The sequence below is a fragment of the Paramacrobiotus metropolitanus genome, unplaced genomic scaffold (assembly GCF_019649055.1).
Source record: "Paramacrobiotus metropolitanus isolate TYO unplaced genomic scaffold, Prichtersi_v1.0 Parri_scaffold0000062, whole genome shotgun sequence".
In the NCBI taxonomy this organism is placed as follows: domain Eukaryota; kingdom Metazoa; phylum Tardigrada; class Eutardigrada; order Parachela; family Macrobiotidae; genus Paramacrobiotus; species Paramacrobiotus metropolitanus.
Genome location: NW_026570282.1, coordinates 690,767 through 713,012, shown reverse-complemented (window position 1 = coordinate 713,012; position 22,246 = coordinate 690,767). Strand labels below are relative to the sequence as shown.

Sequence of the window (22,246 nt, the reverse complement as noted above, 5' to 3'; positions counted from 1 at the left end):
AGTATTAGCAGCAATTGAGCAATACCAATATTTTTACGAATTGTTGGCAGTGCCGTTGCACTCACCGCGGGTGAGAGCTAAGCGGAACTTGTGCACTATCAGTCCAGAGTTTTCGTTTCTTGAAGTCAATCAAACTGCGAAATTTTCGGAAAGAACAGAACCAAATTTACAACTAAGTTTTTTGTTTACTGTAGTCTTAAATTTAATTATTCGTTTTTGTTCCCAGTTTTGTATATTGTTATTATCCTCAGATATGGCTCAACCGGAGGAAGATAACGAAACCGAGAGCGGTGCATCGGAATCCGAAGAGACCGGTAGCAGCGAAGAAGAAGAAGAGGCTGAGACTAGTAATGAAATTATTAATGTGGACTTCGAAGCTCGCTCACCAGAGGAATCTGATTGTGAGGGAATTCGGAAATTGTTATTTCAGTTGTTGCCTCAGACAACAATCAATTTGCGAGAATTGTCGGAGTTAGTTATTTCTCAGAACTACATTGGAGCCGTAATATTTCAGCCTACTGATGAAGGTCCTTCAGAGGAGTCTGCGCAATCCACGGACGACGAAGAGGATATTTTTGGATTGACAACCGTGGTTAATCTGACTGCTCGCAAAGATAAGCAATGTATAAAAGATTTTACTCGGTTTTTGAAAGAAAAGTACGATCTTCAAAAAGATTGTAATGAAAGCCGGGCCAGGTTTTCGGATCTGTTTGAGGAAAAACTGGGCAACGTTGGATGGATCATCAATGAGCGCTTCATAAATCTGCCATCGCAAATTGCTCCCAGCATGTTCCAGAGCTTAAAGTGAGTAAAGTGCGTGTGAAGATTTGAATGTTTGACGATAATTACACTTTATGCATTTGCACTGCCATTACGACTGAAATAAACAATCGGGTATCAGTTAATCAGTGATTCGTCCTGTTTATTCTCAGGAAAGATGTCGAAGATGCTGCTTCAAAATCTATGCCATACAAAATGGATAAAACTCTTTTAATAGCTAAAGCGCACATACCGAAAGGAGGTTCCAGTAAAAATCCTGTGTTCTCCAATGACGAAGAAGAGCTCCTTTTTGAGGTATATATATGCACTCTAATCACTATACTAGTAACTACTCGTTCAAGATACAATAATTTGCAGGGCTGTGTCAGTACACTGTCCTATTTGTACACCCTACATTGGATTCTGTTCATTCTGGTTTTAGACATCGAAAAGTACACCGTGCAGCAATTAAGAATACTTTTGAATTAGTACTAGTATATTTCTGTTAGAATTTACCGGCTCGCCATGCAAATGCTTTTTCTCTCGCGCTCAGAACTAATTTTATGCCACATTGTCTGGTTTAAAAAAATTACTTTTTTCTTGAAAAACTGAACGTATATCGTATTAGTTACAGTTGAATAATCGTTTTGCGCATTTACTCCCGTCTGTCCCGGGTCGGCATTATTATGCCTTGCGTGTTATGGTTGTTATTACCTATAATAGGACTGTTATCGCGGTACTGTGCCACCTGCTACTTACACCGTGATTACTTTCCAGAAATCTTTGGCCAGTTTCTGCTATACTACCGGAAACGAAAAGGATACTACAAGCGCGACCGCCGAGTGGAAAAACAAGAAGGACAAAGAGTTGGTGTCTATCCGAATAGTAATGCTTCTGGAGCCTAGCACAGTTTTCAAACAGGTTGATGCTTTTAGCAGCTTGTTGTCTGGAATGTGAATTCTGTGATAGACGAAAATCGCTTCTTCATTATTGTCAGATTGGGAAGCGGTTAACTATGAGAACATTACCATAGCTTCGGCCAGTACTGAATCTGCGACCTTTTGTTCAGTTTGACACGAAGTTTTGTCGTAGAAAATGTTATTTTGTGATTATGCGCGTATGTCTCCAGTTAAAACGTCTCAAAACGTATCAGCAAATATTTGGAGTTCAGTTTGCCGGCAAAATGTTTAGATTATTCGATCAGGGCGTAAAGGTATAATAATTACCAACATCTTCCGTTTGAATTCTTCATCGACTTTCTTGTACGTCACAACTTTTTAAAAATAAAACCATTAACCCTCTAAAAAAAATGTGGATATCCTTTTAATTCATTAATTTTATTTTTCAAAAAATCGCTGTAATACGTACTCTGCAATTCTGATCTCTGGTTAACCCGGTTACTCCCTTTCCGGCCACAGAGAGTTGAAAGAACTTCAAAGAACTAGGTATCGCTTGATGTACAGAAATTACAAGCTTGACTTCGAAAAACCGCCATATTTGATACAACGAACAATAGCCCAATTTGAACACTAACACGAGTGTCGGATTATGGTACAGTACTGTATAATTATTAAAAAAATCTCACAACAACCGATGCGATATGGAATTGGAAAGTGCCCAAAAGATAAGACGTAGCGTTTTGCCAGCGTGTGTGCATAAAGCGGATACACCAACCAGATTTTGACCCAACCTGCATTCCACTAAATGCATATGAGTAATCCACCGTTAGATGTTTGCATTTCTCCAAAAACGATAATTCAAAATGTTAGAAAATCCAAAGACTTCAAAGTCACGATGTCTTGATGTGAGTGGCTAATTTCAATTAATGAGAACATGTCTGGATAAAACTAAGCCACATTTTAAAGAGTGTTATCCAAATTTTCGGGATGTTGATCCGTTGAACTAGTGCCAGTCTGCGCCTCCCAAGCCTTTGTTATTAATTCATCTTTGTGATCGGAGTGGTAGCAATATTGCTGAAATTGGTAAGTGGCGGAAGGCAGTATTGTTATTTGTTCAGGTGATCCGTGGAGAAGACACCGGATGAGCCCGCTTTGGCAGGAGCACGGGAATACATTCTTTGTGTTGGTAATTTTAATTGGAACGCGCCTTCTGATGGGTGTAGGGCGAATATCAAGCAAACCCATCCCTGCAGCTACGGCTCTCGGACAGCCCGTTGACCAACAACCGGGTACTCCAGCTGCTAATCATCACAGAGCCAAATTTATGGGCTTTGGTCGGCGGAAAAAAGACAAGCGGAACACTAACGCCGATACCATGGACAATCGGCCACTGCTCGATACGCCCATGGACATTGTGCACGACAGATCGACGGCGCACAATGAAGATTCCATCAAAGAGGACGACGATACCGAGCCCAGCAATAACGGTAAGGAGAAGTTCCCATCATGCTGATATATATATTCACCAGCATTACAGCATGTCAAAACAGTCGCCGCGAAGTAGATTTATTTCAACGAAATCTGTTAAGTATTAAAATTTTAAAATCATGAATGCGTCAGAGCTTGTTAATTTTAACGTGAATCGAGTCGATTATGTACGCATTTGCACTTGAAAATTTTTTGGTGGTTGTTGTTGCTATGCTGGAGATGTTTCGCAGCATCTGCTAACTTGTGATTGCAGCACTCAGTATTGACACCTGATAACTTCACACGTTGCGCTTGATGCTCGCTGATCAGGGATTCAGGATTCTTTCGTGAAGATTTAGCTCTTTAGCAATCAAGCTGCATAGTATTGTGCAAGTGTGTTTTGCGACGCAATAAATTCTCGAGACAGACTTAAAACTTTGGAAGGTTTTATTTATCGTGTAAAAAGGATTCAGAATTGGATTTATGAGGTTTTGAATGTGCTAGCATGTGTACTTCCAACTGTTTGCGAAACAATGATTTGTTGTAGGTAATAATGAGCCTTTGCAAGACCAAGAGCTAATGGACACCTTGGATAACAACGATATGGCTCGTGATGAAAATGTCCCAATGGTGGATAATCTAACGGCAGAGGAAACAATGCACCCTGTTTCCCCATTGCAGCCAGATACTAGTACGGATATGGCGCGACCCGGTTCCAGCAATGAATCGTTCGACGGAGAAAAGCTTGACGACGATGGTGAGCTCCTGGGGATATTACTTGTATCGCGCGCGTGAATTGTTTGTAATGTTGTTTGTGATATTTTAGACGATTCACGAGCCGATGGTGTTATAAATTTTACGGTTCCTGATATTAGAAAACTGCAGGAAGCGGGAACGTTAAGCAATTCTATACAAGTTAGGAATTTGCCTTGGTAGGAATTACTTTGCATGCTCGCTTGGATTGAGGCGGAAGACTTTTATAATTGTTAATAACTCGACCATATATTTTTGCAGGAAAATCATGGTTATGAAGCGCAGAGGACGCGGATCTGCTAGTCACATGCACGATGAAAGCTGGACGTTGGGATATTTTTTACAATGTAACGCTGATGCGGAATCCACTTCCTGGACTTGTCATGCTAGCGCAGAGCTCCGGCTATTACCGTGGAAATCGGACACTCCGGCAATCAAGCGCCGTAGGCTTTTTGGTCTTGTCGATTTATTAAACGATATTTAAGCTTTGCTGTATGATTCTAGCGATATCCCATATGTTCTACAACAAAGAAAATGACTGGGGTTTTACAAATTTTATCCAAATGGAGGTATATAGTTTACTTGACTGAGGATACTGACAGCTGTGCTGGAATAACTTTGTCCATGTTGAAGGATTTGATGGATCCCGTGAAAGGTTATATAAACCCTACCGATTATTCTCTGAAGCTACAAGTTACTCTGAATGCTGATCCGCCGCATGGAGTTTGGTAAATTACATTCGTATTTAAAAAACTGCTTTTTATAGGTATCGGGTGTTTTTAAAAAATCCGTACACTTTTCTTACTTTGCTTCTTTCACTGCAGTTGGGACTCAAAGAAATATACCGGCTATATCGGATTGAAAAATCAAGGAGCCACGTGCTATATGAACTCTCTTCTCCAGGCGCTTTATTTCACTAACAAGCTGAAGAAGGTGTGGGTTGTCACACATTTTATTAGAATCGGTTCAGTATTTGATGAATGGCATGATGTTAATTTAAGGCGGTTTATCTGATCCCAACCGAAGCTGAGGATCCTGTGAGAAGTGTTCCTTTAGCCGTTCAGCGAGTATTTTATGAGCTTCAGACTAGTGACAAGCCAGTGGGAACGAAAAAGCTCACAAAATCTTTTGGATGGGAGACACTGGACTCTTTCATGCAACACGATGCGCAGGAGCTTTGTCGCGTGGTCAGTATATTGGAGTTGATCCCTTTTCGGATGAAATCAGGAGTGTTTTCTTCTAGTTATTGGATAACATGGATATGAAAATGAAACTAACCCGAGTGGAAGGAACGATACCCAGGTTGTTCGAAGGGAAGATGATCTCATTTATCCGCTGTAAAAACATCAGCTACGAGTCATCCCGTGAGGAATCGTTCATGGATGTTCAGTTGAATGTTAAAGATCGGAAGGATGGTAAGGACTGGAACATTCTGGGTCTGCTAGGGAATAACTAAATATCGAGAAATGACATCTAATCTCCTGTAGTGTACGCCTCTTTTGATGATTACGTGGAGCTAGAGGTGTTGGATGGAGACAACAAATACGATGCCGGTGACCATGGCTTGCAGGAAGCCGAAAAAGGAATTGCCTTTGTGTCCTTTCCTCCTGTTCTTCACTTGCAGCTTAAGCGCTTCCAGTTTGACCCTATTAGTGAAAGCAACATTAAGATCAACGATAGGTGATTAGGATAAAAATATCTATGCTGTCTGTATATAGATTTAAAGAAATTAGTTGCTACATGTCCCTTTAATTTGAATTAACTGGAATTAGTTTGGCTGACATTGTGAGGAGCGTTAGTAGTGATGGTTTGTATTTAGATTTGAATTTCCGGAAAGACTCGATCTGACGAAGTACCTTCAAGAGCAGGCGGACGTTCCACCGATATACTTTCTTCATGCTGTGCTGGTCCACAGTGGTGATAACCATGGCGGTCATTACGTAGTTTATATAAATCCGAAAGGCGACGGAAAAGTTAGTACACATTATCTGAAGATTTGATGTATTATGGATTAAGATTAATAAATTATGGTATTACGGAAGAATATACCATTCACTTAATTCAGTTAATTGTACGCCAAGGTTCTATTGATTTCTTTCTGAAATTTCCTCTTGAAATTGTAGTGGTGCAAATTTGACGATGACGTTGTGGTAAAGTGCCAGAAGAAGGAGGCAATCGAACGCAACTATGGTGGATCTTCTGATGAATTTCTTCAGTTTAGAAATTGTACTAATGCGTACATGTTGGTTTATATTAACGAAAGCTTAAAAGGTAATTTTGGAATTGTTTTGCAATAAAGCTGTCAGTTTTTCGTACAAAAAAAGCATTTTGTAGGGGAAATTCTACAGCCCGTTACCGAAAACGATGTGCCTGGTTACTTGAAAGAGCGCTTTGCCGAAGAACGGTAATGCTCACATGTGGCGTCCGTGTTGTATCCTTCACATGTCGTATTTCTCTATCGGTTTATTTTTTAAAGTGAAACTGAAGCCAGGCGACGCCAGGAGAAGATGAACCAAAATGGTTACGTTAATTTGCGAGTGGTTACGGAAGATGATCTGGCTGTTCATCAGGGCCACGAATTAATCGATTTAGAGAAGATTCAGCATAAAAAGCCGGTCCGTATCAGAAAGGAAATTACAGTGAAAGAAATACATGAAACGTTGGCCGAGTTATTCGGGTTCGTACCGCTGTGATTCATAATCAGTGATGGCAGCTAAAGAAAACCAGATACTTTGATAGGTATAAGACGGATGAAATAAAATACTGGTTGTGGCAACATCGTCAAAATGGAACCTTTCGGCCGACCTTAGCGGCGGACGATTTGCTGAAAAACCACGACCAGAGTTTCGTGGAAATCTTCGGTAAGTAACTGATTTTGCTGTTATGGCGGTGTAGTTAAATGTTTAAAAGTTGAGAAATCGAGCTCTTGTGAGTTGCGATTAAAGAAAATCTAAAATAAATTTTAATTGTTGTGTCAAGAGATCGCACGCGCCTGTACTTTGTTGTCCATTTAATATATACATTTTAGTTTAGTGAAATTAGCAGGAGCTGTACAATGGAATTCATTTTTCTCTTTAGGGGAAGAAGATGAACAGTTGATCGTATTGTTGGAGATAATAAAATACAGAAATCCTCATACTTTCCTTAACGCGAACCGCCTTCACAGTCGGAGGCAGCAGGACGAGGAGATGGTGCTTTTTTTCCGTCTTTATGACCCGGTGCGCCGAGTATTGGAATATAAAGGATTTGATCTGGTTTCGCAAAAAATAACCCCAAGTAAGTTTGTATTAGCCGAGGAAAACGTTTCTTTTGTTTTCTGCATTGTTTAAAAGTTTGGTCCTGTCCCTTTATTTTTTAACATTTATTTAAACGATTTTGCAGAAGAACTGATGGAAATCTGTATTCAGAAAGGGGATTTTCCACCAGGAACACCGCTTTTATTATTTAACGATTTTAAACAAAATGCAGTGGAGAAAATTAATATCGCTCCCGAGCAGTCATTTGCCCGATATCAGACTCCGGAGCTAAATGATGGAGATCTCATTATTTTCCAGAAGCTTGTGACATCAGAGCAGGAAGAACATCTTAGCTTGCCCACCGTCAAAGAATATTTCAAGTAAGAGAACAATGTTTCCAGTTAGTTGATTTCGTTTTTGATACTGGAATTCTACACATAACCACCATATTACTGTTTTTCTTTATTGAACCCAGCAAAGTACTGCAAGCGATACGCGCCTGTTAGTGGCAGCAGTTCGGGGGTTTTTGTGTGTGATCTGCATAATAATTTATTATCCCGAACCTTAATTCAATGCTCTGCTTTGGTTTTTAAAGGGATCTCACTTTTCGCACGGAAATTGAGTTCGTCGATAAAGAACGACCGAATGATGAGATTCGGACGTTCATGCTTACATTGAATCTGAGGATGTCCTATCAGCAAGTGGTCAGCGCAGTTGCCGCGCGTCTCCAAACCGATCCCAAGCGGATACAACTGTTTCGTTGCCAAAAGTACGGTTGTTTTAATCCTTTGTGGATGGCGGTAACTTAACTGAGTGTTTAAGTAATAGCTCGGTACGGGACACCGCTGGTTCGGCCATTGCTGGAAGCTGCGAGCAGACTCTCCATCATCTGGTGCAGTCGCGCCTAAGTATGAGCAAGTCCAAAAAGCTTTTCTATCAGCAATTGGATATGGATATCGATGAACTGGAATCGAGGAAGGAAGTCAAAATACTATGGCAGCCAAATTATCGTGATGAGGTATGAACTGAGCATTGTTTGCATAGCAGAATTTGCCGATTGAAAGTGTTATTTGCCGTGATTTAATTTTTCAAAGTGGCGCGGTTTCTAAGAGAGTTCTAACCAGGGCACATTTTCCGGGTCCAAATTCAAAAAAAATCTGATCTGTGGCAGGAACATAGTACACCATCGTAGTATATTTAAAAAAATAATTTCAGCTGCTGACACTCAAAGGGCGTGGCCAAACAAAATTAATAAGTGCGTAATACTGCATGTTATTACAATGCACTAGCGCAATACCCGCACAGGCTTTTTATAAAATAACAGCAGATCAGGAAAGTTTCACCTCTTGCAGGAACGTAGTATTTTGCCACATTATGCTTAATGAAAAATTTCATGTGCAAACGTTAAGACGACACAGTAGAAAAATCATTTTGTAGCTGCGATTCTTTGCGGTAGTGCAACAGTACGTACCACATACTGCCGCTGTATTTGAATTCTAGATTTTGCTTTTCCTCATTGTCTGCAGTGTGCTTCCGAAACTTGTCATAAATATTAAAGTTCCTTATTTTTTAACCGTGCCATAGTCGTACACTGTCATTCGGCAAAAGATGAAAATTTTCTGTTTATTATTATTACACTGATACAAACAGCTGTTAGAGTACTACACTAGTGCAGTGCAATAGTATGTACTATTACTTACTACTTATTAATTTTGTATGGCCACGCCCTTTGAGTGTCAGCAGCTGAAATTATTTTTTTAAATATACTACGATGGTATACTATGTTCCTGCCAAAGATCAGATTTTTCTGAATTTGGACCCGGAAAATGTGCCCTGGTAAGGTAGATTATTTGTTAATAGGGTCGGGAGTATACCGTTTTGGTTAACAAACGAGGTACGGTTGCGGATATTCTGGAACAGATGAAGAAGGTTGTTGAACTTAGTCCCGATGGTAGCGGCCAGCTGAGGTCAGTAGCGACTGCATTTACTGCCATACTCTTTGTAAGACATTGTTATATTTTGTTGTTCGGAGCAGCAGTAGTTCGAGAGAGTAATTTTTAGGTTGATCGAAGTGATGAATTCGCGTATCACGAACGTTTTCCAAAAAACTCAGCCTTTGGAAAATATATCATCCATATCGGGTAACAAGATTTTTCGTGTTGAAGAAGTCCCTGTCGAGCAGGTTCAAGTGAAAAACGAAGAAGGCGAAAATCTTATCCCGGTTGCCCATTTCCAGAAGGTACTATAATATTTACCGCTGATGATTTTGCTTTCATCTCTGCAATGGCACGTATTTCATAGGAATCACATCAGAATTTTGGGATTCCCTTTTTCATCAAAGTCAAACAGGTATGGATTAATGGTTCACACTTAAGCTGCTTGGCATCGTTTTTATTCTGTATGCCTTCGCAAGGTGGATCACTCTGAATTGTGAAAGTATCTTGTGGAGTCACAGGATAACAGTAATTTGCTGTTGTGTTGAGATTAATTGATTGCCAAATTTTTTTTTATAGTCTTTGAGTTTCCTACGTGCATTTACGTGCGTTTAAATATCGAAATCATTCTGATTTGTTGATTGGTGATAGGGTGAAGAATTCTCCGAAGTAAAAGAGCGAATTAGAAAGCTGTTAGATGTTCCAGAAAAGGAATTCGAAAAGGTTTGTAACAGTCGCTCTGATCAAAATGGTTATAATGGTAATAATTGGTGATCTATTTCAGTATAAATTCTGTGTTATACACATGGGAAAAGCCCATCATTTGGAGGATTCAACAAAGGTGAACACAAGGGAGCTGATTCCTTATGGCGGTACGCATTAAGTTTCGCTTATAGCCATTAAAAGACATTAATTAACCGTCTCTTTTTCATCCTCTTTAGGAGCTTTTTCGATATGGTTAGGGATAGATCATGTCAATCGCACACCAAAGAGGCCACGACCGAATTATATGGAGAAGGCGGTGAAAATTTATAACTAACCATGCGTTTTTGTGGGGTGGTTAGTTATTTTCTTCGCTATTCGGTCAACTGCGACATCGTTGTGGAAACTGTGAAGGCATGGCAGTTTTTAATTATTGTGAAATGCCATGAGGATCTGGTACTGCATTCAGTTTGTGCTTAGATGTCTATTCATATTTCATTCTATTAATGGGTTGGTCATTTTGCTGCCTTAGCAGTTTGTTTGGTTTTTTCAGTTTGTAAAATGGAAATTATGCCCTTGTGGTTTTCTCTCTGATTTTATGGATGCACTATTGATTTATTGTTCTGGATTGATCTTTGCACGAGTGGTTATTACCGCAGTGAATATTGCATTATAAAGTGATGTGTAATGGGAAAGATACTGTCATGATATCCGGGAAAGGTACCGTTATGACCATATTTTACACAAGTGCTGCTATCAAAAACGCAAATCCTAACCAAATTAAGTACGTAAGTAGTACGAGTGCAATACTATGTTATTGTGCAGCAGTGGCGTTTTAAGCAATTTTATTGCTGATTTTACTGGCATTGCACCATTTGTGGACCCTCCGGTTGTCGAGCGACAACGTAACAGAAGCACGCGTGCGGTGGCCCATGCCACAGGCTGTTTTAACGTAAATCTTTGAAAATTCATAACTTTGTTCACTCCTGCATTAAATTTTTATGGATAGTCTTAGAAAATGCAGAATAATACACAGTATTAGGCAAAATAAATGTTTTCTGTTTCTTCTTTAGGGTAATTCAGTATGAGCCTCTGCGGTTAACATAGCCGCCTATGGGAAATCCTCCATAGGCGGCTATGCTAGCCGCGCAGGCTAACAGCGCACAATCCTGAAAGAAAAATTAAAAAGCATTTCTTTTGCCTGATACTGTGTATTTATTCTGCATTTTTCAAGACTATGCATAAAAATTTAATGCAGGAGTGAACAAAGTTATGAATTTTCAAAGATTTACGTTAAAACAGCCTGTGGCATGGGCCACCGCACGCGTGCTTCTGTTACGTTGTCGCTCGACAACCGGAGGGTCCACAAATGGTGCAATGCCAGTGAAATCAGCAATAAAATTGCTTAAAACGCCACTGCTGCACAATAACATAGTTTTGCACTCGTAGTACTCGTATAAAACTGGAGATTTATACGAGGATATTTTACCAGCTACACGCACCATCAAAAATTCAGGTCATTGAAATCCTTTATTTAACTGCATGGAGCCTGCATATATTTAGAAAAAGCAAATTCTAAATAATCGAAACATATAAAAAAAAATAAAAAAAAATATATAAAAATTGTTGGTGCAGTGCTAACAAGCATCATTCACAAAAAAACTAAATTAACAAGGTCGCAGGAAGCAGAAATACGCCTTGCCAGAACACAATGCAGTTGCCCATACTGGGTACAGGCATAGCAGAAATCACCAGAAACTGAGCAAATTTAGCGGATTAACGTAACAGCTTAAGTCTCCATCTCACGCCGACGCCGACAGCGTCAACTGTACGGGGACACGGTATAAAAACAATAACAACAATACGTTACAATTAACAAAACAGCCAGTGTCCTCTAATTCTGTGAGCCTTGAGATAAATCCTCATCATCTTCCGGCAGTCCCAAGAACGCGTGCTCATTTTGTTCGTACCTCATTCCCCTCAGATCCCTGGGAAGATAGTCCCGTGCACAATACCATTTGCCATTCTCGGTTGGATCAGGTAGTGTGGCCGCGTTTACACCGGGAAGATACTTCGTAAAACCGTATTCTCGCATTTCTTCACCGTTATCTATGGGCTGACAATTCTTCTTACAGCGGACTTGATGCATAGCATAGCGCAACCAGTTCACTTCGGCATAATTACAGCTTTCTCCGATATGAACACCGGTGTTGAGCGATTCAAAATGCGACTGGTACGAAACTACCACCATCTGTCCAGGATGCTGCTCGAACCTAACGAACAAACAAACCCCAACAATTTTAGCAAAACTGATGCAATCGTAATCGCCAATATTTAACAAACCGGAACATGCACAAGTTGGTTTAGAAGGCTCTATGCAACTTCGCGGCAGCTAAAAATTCTCAATCTGGCAAGAATAAAATTAAATCTTACTGGACAAAAGGAATCCGATGGCGTTCCAGGAACGATGCTTCCATATATCCACTAAAAAAGTGCATAGCGGGGCACTCATTGAAACACTTTGGCGACAACTGATAAAAACAGTTCCGCAGTGTCCGGAAATATTTCGGTGGCACCACAGTCCAGATTTTCGGCGCTCCCCAGTGCATATAATACAGCAGTCCCAAATTTGTATCCGAACAGGACAGCGCCGTCACCGAGCCGGCATTGGAGATGAAAAAGCCGCGCGTCCGCTGTCCCCATCCCGCCTCCTCCATCAGATCGTTCACATTGGAGAAATTCCATTCCGGCACGTCTTTCAAAGTGGGCTCATCATCCGTAAAGATGTGTCCCTCCATATAACACGCATCCAGCACGACATCGCGGCTGCTCTCGCGATCTGCGAAGAAATTTTCCACGTCACAGCGACGATCCAGATCACCAATTTTCGACAAGTACGACGCCACGGTGTACTTGTTGACTTGCTTGTCAATGTCTGAGTACAGCCACATGCCCGCTTCGCGATCCGGACGGAGATGCTGTTCCACTACCCAGGACAGGGACGCCGTCTGGTCCACTTCTGGAGGCTCCGGATGGATGAAACGACGCGGCACCTGCACTACGATGGCGCCGCGGTTTTCCAGCTGGTAATCCGGCCGTTCGTATAGACTCTGCAGAAAGCGCATCGGTTCGCGGAAATCTTTGTGGCGTGGGTAGATCGTCAGAGGTTTCAATTGAATGGCGTCGTACGACATTGCGTCTACCTAGCGCCATCCACATTGCAGATCCAAGTTGTTCTTATGCTTCGCAGAACGCACAGTAACTGCTACAACCATAAGGAGTCACAACAACATCTCAATTAAGGATACCAGATACAGACAGATACTAACTTTAGTAATTAACTGTAAATTATATGATATATAGTTAAATTATACAAATAAACACCGTATCTCGTTCATAAAGTTTATCAGGAGTGCGTAAAGCATGCAGATATCGACCTATCGTAAAGAGAATTCACGATAATAATATAAATTAAAAAAGAGCGCAAGGGTGAAAACTAAGAGAAAAATTTACGTTGCGATACAAATGATGAGAAACAATACTAGTTTTTGGCTTAACATCACTAATTAACTGTACTATTGTTCTCAAATTTTACGAGTAATTTCGACTTTCCATTTTCAGTGATTTTTGCTTTTTGGCAACGTTTTTAATCGTTCCTCTGGAGTCTGGCGTTTTGACGTTCACTAACTAAACAGGTGCCCAAGGGGGTTGCAAGTGGATTTTCGCACGTCACGATTTTTCAGTTTTTCGATGCCATTTGTGATTTGTCATACCGTAAATGCAAATTAATTTCATTTTATCGTCTCGCTAATAGTTTTTGTAAATAATCAGATATCGAGATACCTTTTGAAGTTCGTGTTCTTATAATCTTGTTATTATTAATATCGTACGACTGAGGCATTATTGTGGGGTTGCTCCTAACAGTTATCGCAGCTGAATTTTCGAAGTCGAAGTTTAACACAGACTTATCTCCCTGTAGTGACTGTGCGGTTGTGTTTGCGGTCGTATTGCGACTATTGCCTGGAGAGAACCCGTTTCAAGAGAAATAATCTGCAATAAGTTCTTGCTGTCGGAAAACATTAACAGGCCGGAGATTCTGTAGACTGCGAATCTACAAGCCATCTTGACGCGACAGTTGCGACTACATCGACAGCGGCGCTCGCTATGGCTCATAACGCTTATAATCGACCTGGTTGGCCCAAAGGTCCCGGTCCTCAGCAGTATATGGAGACTACTCACCAGCCTCCAGCTCCGATGCAAGGGAAATCCCGCAGTATTAAAGTGTAAGTTAAAACGCCAATAAACATGGTTCCGATTAACTTCCGAACAGTTTACCTATTTTAATCATTTAAATTTTAATGGTTTAATTTGCCAGGTTTGTTGTATGTAATTGGGGTTTTTTTTATTATTTTGTGACTTACTGACTTTGTCTCTATTTTGAATACGGATTCGTGGGAAGTGACACATTAATGTATCGCAGGTATTCACTGACAAACTATACTTTTGGCACGAAGGATCCCGTGTATGAGAAGGACCATTCCGTACAGGAGCGCTTCATTCGCTTGCGGAGGGAATACGAGAAGTTCGGAATGCGTCGTTACGTGGATGCCGTCCTGTTGGTGCATGAGCACAAAATGGTGCATGTACTGCTACTTCAGTTGGGGAATACGTTTTTTAAACTTCCGGGCGGAGAGCTGAATGAAGGGGAAGATGAAGTGGAGGGACTGAAGCGGCTGCTGCACGAATGTCTGGGCAGACAATCGGGCAGTCCGGATGAATGGGCCATCGATGAGGTTGTCTCCAACTGGTTCCGGCCCAATTTCGAGCCGCCGCTGTAAGCTAGACTACTGCCATACTGCATCCTTGCTCCTTTTAATAGATTTTATATATGGAAGAAAAACGTATAGGCTCTCCTTTATTTGTTATATTATTATTTTATTCATCATATATATGATTAATTTGTTATTTAATAATAGTGTGGGTTGCTTCTTCTCGTTGCTCGTGTGGTTGAAAGTGTTTTAACCTTCTTTTAGATATCCGTACGTTCCGGCACACTGCACCAAACCTAAGGAACATCGTCAGATGTTTCTCATAACTCTGCCCGATAAAGCCATGTTCAACGTTCCCAAAAACTACAAGCTGGTGGCCGCTCCATTGTTTGAATTGTACGACAATGCACAGGGATATGGCCCCGTTATTGCCAATCTGCCGGCCGCGCTCTCTCGTTTTAACTTTGTTCACGTTTAATCCTCTACACCTCTGACAGATGGTAGTTTTGCGTTATAAGCTGGGACCTTGTTTATTTGTTGATACATAATACTTATTTCTTCAGCGCTGTTCAACTTGTTATTATGTTTTTTCTCAAGAAATCATTATTATGAATATGAATGTTCATAGTATACTCCATACAATAATGTGGTGTCGAATCAGTAATTTGTTATAAGTATTAATTTCGTTATTGTGTGGATGATAGCGTACTGTATGTTCCAAAAGTACCGAAGCTGTTTTGTTGAAAAGTATTTTCTTTTTACATATTGTTGCGACATGACGCAATGGCTGAAATTTTATTATCGCAATTAAACTGCTACTTCGTGTTGTTAAGATTCTGTATAAGTTCTACGGACAGCGCGGCGTTATGGAGAGGCATTTAGAGTATAATGCCCGAGTACAAGTACAGATAGGCCAGAGACAGCTATGTATTGTAGTTTATGCAAAAATCAATCGGTAGTTTATGCACACCCTAATAAACTCAGTTACAGCTCCAATGAGCACATTTGGGCTAAAGATTTCGCACTAATTTTAAACAAATCAGAGTTTCTGTCCAGATATACTGAAAGAGCATGCACCAAAACCGAACTCACTGTGTCCGCAGACTATCGTGCAAGCAATTTGACAACATTAATTCTACCGAAGGATAACATAAATTTTATTCATAGTTTTTGTTATTTACATTGACCAATTTTCCAGGCGCATAATCTACAAGGTGCGAACTGCTATAAAGCCTGTAATGAATTCCGTATTGTCGTCCACAGACTCCACACCTATTCAAATGGCATAATCCTCGATGCTCGACATCGTCGCACACACTTAGCACATACATCGACACACTAGAGGTACTCGTAAATTCTCAAGGAAAAATACACAACATCGTAAACAACAAGCTCAAATTTTGAGGATATGCGGATCATCGCGTGGTAGGTCTGGAGTACAACGGATGCGGTACGATCTGGGATCATCTGATCGGTAAACTAAACGAAAAAAAATGACTTCAATAAAAGCAGAAAGGCATGAAAATAAAGTGTGTATCACTGTAGTTATTATCATAGTCAAGCAGCATACGAATACAAGAATAATATTCGACCGGAAAAAGATATTTAGCGGAGGAAAGCGATATCTATCCTGGGAAAAATGGAAACACCAGAAGAGTGAAGTGAAGTTTTACTGATGTAAAAAATAGTATAATACTTTCCTATTTAGCAATAATTATTATGCACAAGCACTGACTTTTTATAAATAAAATGTGCACGGACTGCAATGTGTCTTGCGCTGGGTTTTTCATTTTTCACGTAAAGAAACAAAATTGTTGACGCCTATTCCAGACACGCAGAAAAAGGTTCGGGCAAAAACGTTCTTGTCCCTTTTGGGCACTCACTTGTATAGTGTTCTTTGTATGCCTTCACGTCAACGTTTGGGTGTTTGAGATGGTACATCACTCTTGGGATTCCAACAGCGAAAGCGGCTAAAATGCAAAATAGTTAACCTGATATATTGTTGTAATAATAATAACACTAAGTATTACGAGTTCAAATAAAAGTTGGATACAAAGACAAAAGTACAACTATCTACTATACCCCTGTCTTTAAAATCTTTATATGGTAGAAGTTTAAAATTACAACAAAAATGGCCCGATTAAAATTAGTAAATTAGTAAAACTGCTGTTAAACTACCTACCGAACGTTCAAAATAAAAAAATACGAAAAAACGAGCTCATGCGCACACAGAGCAGTTTACCGAAAGGTAAAAACATTTCTGCTCCTAAACCAAAGTCAAACAGTATTTTTAAAAGGAGAAACATAACGTTGTTTGGTTACAGTAAAACTGTTTACGTCAATATTTGCGGAGCAGTTGCTCAAAACATCTATCATTCACTTTGGTTATAATTAAGCTACCTTTTAACCCATGGGAGGATAGAGATTCTGGTTGCTTTTTTTCGATGTCTAAACTTTAAACAACTAAAACTAAAACTTCAAAAATTTTAAGGTAAAAATCATACAACAGATCATAAAAATTAAAAAAATTAAGTTTTTTACTATTGTGGACTTGTGGTTGTCTATTGGTAAGAAAACCTGCGTTAGCAATATTCCATAACAAAACAGCTATCGACTATGATACACGTATACAGCGACATCGTAACGTGAAAAACATAAGCCGATCTTCTTAATTTAAAAAATGCTGCAGACATCACTCACTCACGATACCCAGAGTTCCAGCGAAGAAGTGTTCTGGGTATTCCGTATAAAGCCGTTTCAGCTGATATCGAAAGAATTTCACTGAAAACAGAAACTCGTTCAGCATTATAACAAAAGCTATGCATATTGCTAATTTGCTATATTTACAGCTTGATAATCTGTGAGCTGGATAAGCAAGTACAGTGTAAACCAAAACCGAAAACGTCCGGAAACGGAAAATAATAGTCACTACCTGTACCATAACACTGATAACAGAAAGGTGACAGCTAACAATAATTAATTACAAGGCAACACGGGGCAGCTAACTTTTCGGTTTTCTGTTTTTAGGTACTCGTCATAGGTAATATAAATAAGGAAAACTGAACAGTAAATTGTAAAGTATTACTAGACCTCACAATTCAGCTGTAAACAGTAAAACTGAAAGTTAGTATACATCACTCGCTAATCCTCTAAACTCCACTCTGCTCCTATATGTAGGACACAGGTGCTTGCAAACTGCAGTAGTTCAATCTTTGAAAAACAATAAGCTTTAAAAAAGCAGACATTTAAATTCAGCAAAACGCAAAACACAAAAAGATAACAACAAAGCTAAGGGAAAGTCGGAAAAGGAGTACCAGTAAGCAGCGAGATGCACAATTTGTTACTTACCCGAATAGCTCATCCTGCCGCGTGTCTAAACTGGAGAAGGATCTATTAACAGTTTCAAGGCAATTAAAAAGAAATTTGCGAAGATTGAAAAACATGCACAAAATTGATAAATATCTTACAGTCTTACTGAGTGCTTTGGATTCTTTGGACCTACCATGAAAATACTAAAGTAAAGAATACCAGCCACCATACTAGGCACAGAAGCAGAATCACAAAAAGATAAAAAAATGCTCATAAAATATTTTCAAAATATTTTAGCCTAGACTTCCAGGTCGCTTCGGCCTTCCGACGGCTTCCGGTGCATAACGTAGCAGAGTCGGTGTACACTATACGCAGAGCGCAGAGCAGACTGAATGGATGGTGCGAGCACACAAAACGTTCCACTCCGCGGTCCCACGTTCTGCGTTACAATGTTACATAATTCACTTTTCCATATTCACTGCGGTTTGTTTACATATGCCTGTTGGTAGCTAGTGTTGAGTTCTTGGATGCGCAGCGTACATCCAGTCTGATTCCCTTCTGTTATTTTTCTCGAGTGAGACTGTGTAATACCTATTTCCTTAAGAGTTAAGACATTTTACTTCCTGATGCGCGTATTAATGATGGGAGATATCTTTGACGAAAATGGAGGACAACCTTGCCGCTTGCGAGCAATTATTGAATAATCTGAAACAGCGGTTCCCTATTTCCGATGTGCAAGAAGCTGCAGAGCTTGTGCTATTTCTCCTCCACACCGAAGATGAACCGAATCTTACGATTTTATCTTTGTTGCTTTCTTTAACAAAAAAAGCGCTTGCCGGGCCACGAGCGGAAGCGCGAAAAGGCAGTAGTAAGCGCATTGCGCGCTCTGAACAGTTTGTTCCTGTGGAGTGGGACACCATCTGGAATCTCTGGCTGGCATTTAGGACCATTCTCACATCAGATTCTGAGAATTTCAAACGATGGCGCACGAAGCGCACGGGATCGGACAGTTCAACGCAGAGCAGTGCCAGCACTGGAGAAGCGGATGTGATCGGGATTTACAGATTTATCACGAGACTAGTCACCATAAACCAGAGTTCTGGTTCTCATGCCAGCGGAAGCCTCATCAAATTCATCGAAGCGGTGAGAGACGACCGAACACGCGGAACCAAAGGTAACGTAGTATCCGTCTTGCGTTTTTAGAATTACGCGGCCTCTATCGAATAGAATAATGGCATCATTTTGAAATTGTCCTTTATTTAACACATATTACTGGTGCTGGATTGTGAATGCTATACATTATACAGTTTTGTTCTTCTGAAATGGACATTTACTTACACAAAATGCTCGTGTTAATCGTGCTTCAGCTTTCACATTTCTGTAACTTTTGTGGGTAGACTTTATTGATGGCAAGTTGTGGTTTTTTTACTTTGCAACTTTTTGTTAGTAAAGCTGATTGTGAGTAGCAATGCTTACCTTTCAAAGATTATGGTATTTTTTGTTGAATCCGGTTGATGTTTACTGTTTACATGCTGTGGCCGTTTTTTTACTCCCTTTAGCTCCCGCACTTTTCGATAAACACTCTTTGTGTCAGTCTTCTGTTTGCGTAAAACACTACGGGTAGCCAAACAGAGATTGCATGATACCATTGGTTGCTGCTTTTTCGCATTATGCGGAAATTGTCGGCTTTGTAATACTTCAATGCAGTATACGTCATAATCGTATATGTGCAATAATTTATATTTAGAAATATAACTACTGCATTTTGCAGCGAACTACGTTACAAGAAATTTAAATACTCATTATGTACTCTACTATGAACAGCCTATGATATGAGGACACAGCCTAAGATGATTAGGAGATGTGAGAACGTTTCTACTTTCTACTTACAATTCTACAGTAATTGCACCCTTCATTCTCTTAAACAGTTAAGTTAAAATTAAGTTAAAATCATGCGCGCGCGGTATATGGCGTCCGCCGCCGGTTTTGATTGAAATTTATTGCGGTGAAGTGAAGCGTTTTTATTAACTTGTTCCAGGTGTGAGAAGCGACTTGGATCTCTCAGAAATCAAGCAGGTTGCTGTGATAATTGCCCAGTTGCTCGGCATGAAAGATGTCCATTTGAATCTTTCGGAAATAATGGTGTTCCTGGGTGTTGGTTTGCCGAACGAGAAGGGGAGCGGTTTAATCGGGATACCGGAAATGGAAGAAGACTGTATGTTTGTTTTCCAGATTTCCTACATATATTTCTTATTGGCTTTAAATGCATTATTTGCAGTTCTTCCTCGTGGAAGCGCCATAAAATCGGGTAACTTTCACAACGGCATCCTAACCATTAAGGATCTATGGATCTATTCCAAGGGAAGATTCGTTCACTGTGATCGATTTATGGAATGTGCTTACTTCTGTTGTGCCCTACAGTCGAGTTACACGGACGGTGGCTTTGATCAGCAACTGGCCAGCTTCCAACGTCTGATACTCAGCGATCTATGTATGAGCGGGAAAATTGACAAGTGAGTGTGTGGCTTCGTCGGTTGCGATTTTATCTACAAAACGGTTCTTTGATGTGTGTTGTGTACACAGTTATCCGATGGCCTTAACGATTTATGGCACGTTAGAAAGGTTGACTAAGGGCCCAAATAATGCAGAAAGCATTCTACTACAAGCCGTGCACGCCAATCAGCTGATGTACGATAACGCCTTTGTGTTTCCGTATTGTTTTCTAATGGAATATTATCTCGCTATGGGTAATTTTCTCTGCGCCCTTGTGCCAGCACACTTATCAGCCAAAGCCGCCGCTCAGTACGCATATCACGGTAGTCTGGACGGGATGCTGGAAAAAGGTAAGTTTTTTTTGTTTTTTTGCGCTCACCTGCATGTTGCATTGCTGTCTGTTTATAGAGCTCCATACGATTGCTTTTAATTTGGGCAAGGTAGTGGATAAGACAGCCTACTTGAAACATCCTTGTATTGCGTCATTAATCTTGGCCTTTATGGATGAACTGTGTTTGTGGGAAGAAAAGAGTAAAGTACCGATTTTGCACTCCCTCTGGAGCCGAGCACTGGTTAGTGGGTGTCTAAGCAAACTCGTCTCCGGATCGTTGCAGAGAGTGGTTATTCATGGTAGTCGTTTTTCTTATCCGCGATCCCAGTCGGCAGAGGAATCTCCAGTTCTGCCACAGTATATGGACCGAATGCTGGCCAGTTTACGAAACTACCATGGTGAGGTTGAGCGTGCGATGGATGGTGAGGAAATGCCGCTTCCGGAGGGATTGCAGGTAGACGAAGAGTTCTGCAGTTTCGCCTTGCGGATGTACCATAAATGGCCACCGTTTCGGGCATTTAATACACGATATATCGACTCAAAGAAGGAGCTGATTAGACTTCCTGAACACACTGAGGAGAACCGGGAAAGGTATGAAATGATGTTGGAGCAATTCAAACAGTGGCCGACTCCGCCGATGATATCGGAAGATGACCTTCGGAGAATGGAACCTATCAGGGCGGTTAATCCGCTCTACTTAAAGTGTCACGGTCACGTATTACCGTTCCAGGACATGGGCTTCGGTGACACTGCTGTTTACTGTCTGGATTTAAAGAAAATGGCCGAGGAGATTATGGTTCCTCAGTTGGGTACTGTGGAAAATCAGATTGTAGCCGTGCTGCAGAAGAAATTGGCAGCTTTTCAAAGGAAACGTCATTCATCTGGTCTGGAGACGAAGCTGTATAGTGAAATCCTTCTGAAAAGTCGCAAGATGCGAAGTATGCGTGCCATGTTGACGGTCGAAAAGTTTTCGGCTAATGGTATTCAACTGCAGCTGGAAGCCGGTGATACAGCACCCGGGCGCGATCGAAGGGAGCGCAAACCCACAGCACGATATGATCTTTAGTTGCATGATGCATGGCAGCATGTGGTAAAATTTAATAATCGTTAGTTTATTCCTCTTTTTGAATCAGGTTCTGAGATCTTTTTGCACAGAAATCTTTACCCTACTTGATCTTTTCCTGCTTCCTTATGAGATGTGTATTTATCTTCAGTATTTTTGTAAAAAGAATTTTGATGTTAGCAGCTGGAATTTAAGATGGCTTGCGCCTTGCTCTAACTTGTAATGCCGTATCTTTTGATTTTAATCGTGTGCTTTTATTCTAGTACAATACGTATACGGTTTATTACGCGTGACGTAAGCTTCAACCGTCAGTTCGGGACTTTTTGGTTAAAATTTGGTAATTTGGTAATGTTAAATAAAGTACTCGTATTGAACGAGTATGTTTTTTGAATGGCGATGCCATTTTCCGTTCTTGATCTCGTGGTCCCGTTAGAGCGTGTCAAACTCATGTTACAGGTGCAGAACTCAGATATCTGTTGTATTTTGTATGTTACAATGGGGTACTAATAAACCCTGGGAATGGGATTTGGG

The 22,246-nt window shown here is 40.5% G+C and overlaps 5 protein-coding genes across 7 annotated transcripts; 4 read left to right on the top strand and 1 right to left on the bottom strand.

The window, feature by feature from the left end:
* Nucleotides 1-107: 107 nt before the first annotated feature.
* On the top strand, nt 108-1,908 carry LOC129593610 (protein BCCIP homolog). The gene is made up of 3 exons (XM_055490018.1): nt 108-804; nt 933-1,074; nt 1,537-1,908. The coding sequence occupies exons 1-3, from the start codon at nt 254-256 to the stop codon at nt 1,714-1,716; spliced, it is 873 nt and encodes a 290-aa protein (XP_055345993.1). The 5' UTR covers nt 108-253; the 3' UTR covers nt 1,717-1,908.
* A 587-nt stretch (nt 1,909-2,495) lies between these two features.
* Nucleotides 2,496-10,449, top strand: LOC129593608 (ubiquitin carboxyl-terminal hydrolase 7-like). 2 transcript variants are annotated; one of them, XM_055490016.1, is made up of 26 exons: nt 2,496-2,741; nt 2,882-3,145; nt 3,673-3,882; nt 3,952-4,057; nt 4,140-4,321; nt 4,383-4,447; nt 4,512-4,606; nt 4,703-4,811; nt 4,880-5,065; nt 5,122-5,293; nt 5,366-5,558; nt 5,698-5,851; nt 6,002-6,149; nt 6,213-6,282; nt 6,355-6,555; nt 6,618-6,739; nt 6,957-7,154; nt 7,260-7,494; nt 7,710-7,883; nt 7,937-8,132; nt 8,975-9,081; nt 9,176-9,353; nt 9,416-9,463; nt 9,700-9,771; nt 9,833-9,920; nt 9,990-10,449. In XM_055490016.1, exons 2-26 carry the CDS (start codon nt 2,983-2,985, stop codon nt 10,085-10,087), a joined length of 3,570 nt encoding a protein of 1,189 aa, XP_055345991.1. In that variant the 5' UTR covers nt 2,496-2,741; nt 2,882-2,982; the 3' UTR covers nt 10,088-10,449. The 2 variants fall into 2 exon arrangements, with proteins under 2 accessions (XP_055345991.1, XP_055345992.1); XM_055490017.1 differs by having other exon boundaries at nt 2,497-2,741; nt 7,943-8,132.
* An 818-nt stretch (nt 10,450-11,267) lies between these two features.
* LOC129593568 (probable lysine-specific demethylase 4B) lies at nt 11,268-13,357 on the bottom strand. The gene is made up of 3 exons (XM_055489953.1): nt 13,080-13,357; nt 12,184-13,015; nt 11,268-12,023 (listed from the first exon to the last, which is right to left on the bottom strand). Exons 2-3 carry the CDS (start codon nt 12,942-12,944, stop codon nt 11,645-11,647), a joined length of 1,140 nt encoding a protein of 379 aa, XP_055345928.1. The 5' UTR covers nt 12,945-13,015; nt 13,080-13,357; the 3' UTR covers nt 11,268-11,644.
* A 172-nt stretch (nt 13,358-13,529) lies between these two features.
* On the top strand, nt 13,530-15,351 carry LOC129593555 (cleavage and polyadenylation specificity factor subunit 5-like). Its single transcript, XM_055489929.1, has 3 exons — nt 13,530-14,033; nt 14,231-14,584; nt 14,784-15,351. The coding sequence occupies exons 1-3, from the start codon at nt 13,915-13,917 to the stop codon at nt 14,995-14,997; spliced, it is 687 nt and encodes a 228-aa protein (XP_055345904.1). The 5' UTR covers nt 13,530-13,914; the 3' UTR covers nt 14,998-15,351.
* A 2,891-nt stretch (nt 15,352-18,242) lies between these two features.
* Nucleotides 18,243-22,240, top strand: LOC129593451 (uncharacterized). 2 transcript variants are annotated; one of them, XM_055489776.1, is made up of 6 exons: nt 18,243-19,002; nt 19,867-20,043; nt 20,107-20,341; nt 20,412-20,671; nt 20,730-20,893; nt 20,981-22,240. In XM_055489776.1, exons 1-6 carry the CDS (start codon nt 18,492-18,494, stop codon nt 21,716-21,718), a joined length of 2,085 nt encoding a protein of 694 aa, XP_055345751.1. In that variant the 5' UTR covers nt 18,243-18,491; the 3' UTR covers nt 21,719-22,240. The 2 variants fall into 2 exon arrangements, with proteins under 2 accessions (XP_055345751.1, XP_055345750.1); XM_055489775.1 differs by having other exon boundaries at nt 18,244-19,002; nt 20,730-22,240.
* Nucleotides 22,241-22,246: the final 6 nt, after the last annotated feature.

Excerpts from the sequence above, each read along its gene's own strand:
- LOC129593610 (XM_055490018.1), top strand. The coding sequence starts at position 254 with ATGGCTCAACCGGAGGAAGATAACGAAACCGAGAGCGGTGCATCGGAA. Across the intron at positions 805-932 it reads AGCATGTTCCAGAGCTTAAA|GAAAGATGTCGAAGATGCTG; the intron begins GTGAGTAAAGTG and ends GTTTATTCTCAG. Across the intron at positions 1,075-1,536 it reads AAGAAGAGCTCCTTTTTGAG|AAATCTTTGGCCAGTTTCTG; the intron begins GTATATATATGC and ends ATTACTTTCCAG.
- LOC129593608 (XM_055490016.1), top strand. The coding sequence starts at position 2,983 with ATGGGCTTTGGTCGGCGGAAAAAAGACAAGCGGAACACTAACGCCGAT. Across the intron at positions 6,740-6,956 it reads GAGTTTCGTGGAAATCTTCG|GGGAAGAAGATGAACAGTTG; the intron begins GTAAGTAACTGA and ends TTTTCTCTTTAG. Across the intron at positions 7,155-7,259 it reads TTCGCAAAAAATAACCCCAA|AAGAACTGATGGAAATCTGT; the intron begins GTAAGTTTGTAT and ends ACGATTTTGCAG.
- LOC129593568 (XM_055489953.1), bottom strand. The coding sequence starts at position 12,944 with ATGTCGTACGACGCCATTCAATTGAAACCTCTGACGATCTACCCACGC. Across the intron at positions 12,024-12,183 it reads CATCGGATTCCTTTTGTCCA|GTTCGAGCAGCATCCTGGAC; the intron begins GTAAGATTTAAT and ends TTTGTTCGTTAG.
- LOC129593555 (XM_055489929.1), top strand. The coding sequence starts at position 13,915 with ATGGCTCATAACGCTTATAATCGACCTGGTTGGCCCAAAGGTCCCGGT. Across the intron at positions 14,034-14,230 it reads AAATCCCGCAGTATTAAAGT|GTATTCACTGACAAACTATA; the intron begins GTAAGTTAAAAC and ends AATGTATCGCAG. Across the intron at positions 14,585-14,783 it reads CCCAATTTCGAGCCGCCGCT|ATATCCGTACGTTCCGGCAC; the intron begins GTAAGCTAGACT and ends ACCTTCTTTTAG.
- LOC129593451 (XM_055489775.1), top strand. The coding sequence starts at position 18,492 with ATGGAGGACAACCTTGCCGCTTGCGAGCAATTATTGAATAATCTGAAA. Across the intron at positions 20,044-20,106 it reads ACCGGAAATGGAAGAAGACT|TTCTTCCTCGTGGAAGCGCC; the intron begins GTATGTTTGTTT and ends CATTATTTGCAG. Across the intron at positions 20,672-20,729 it reads GGACGGGATGCTGGAAAAAG|AGCTCCATACGATTGCTTTT; the intron begins GTAAGTTTTTTT and ends GTCTGTTTATAG.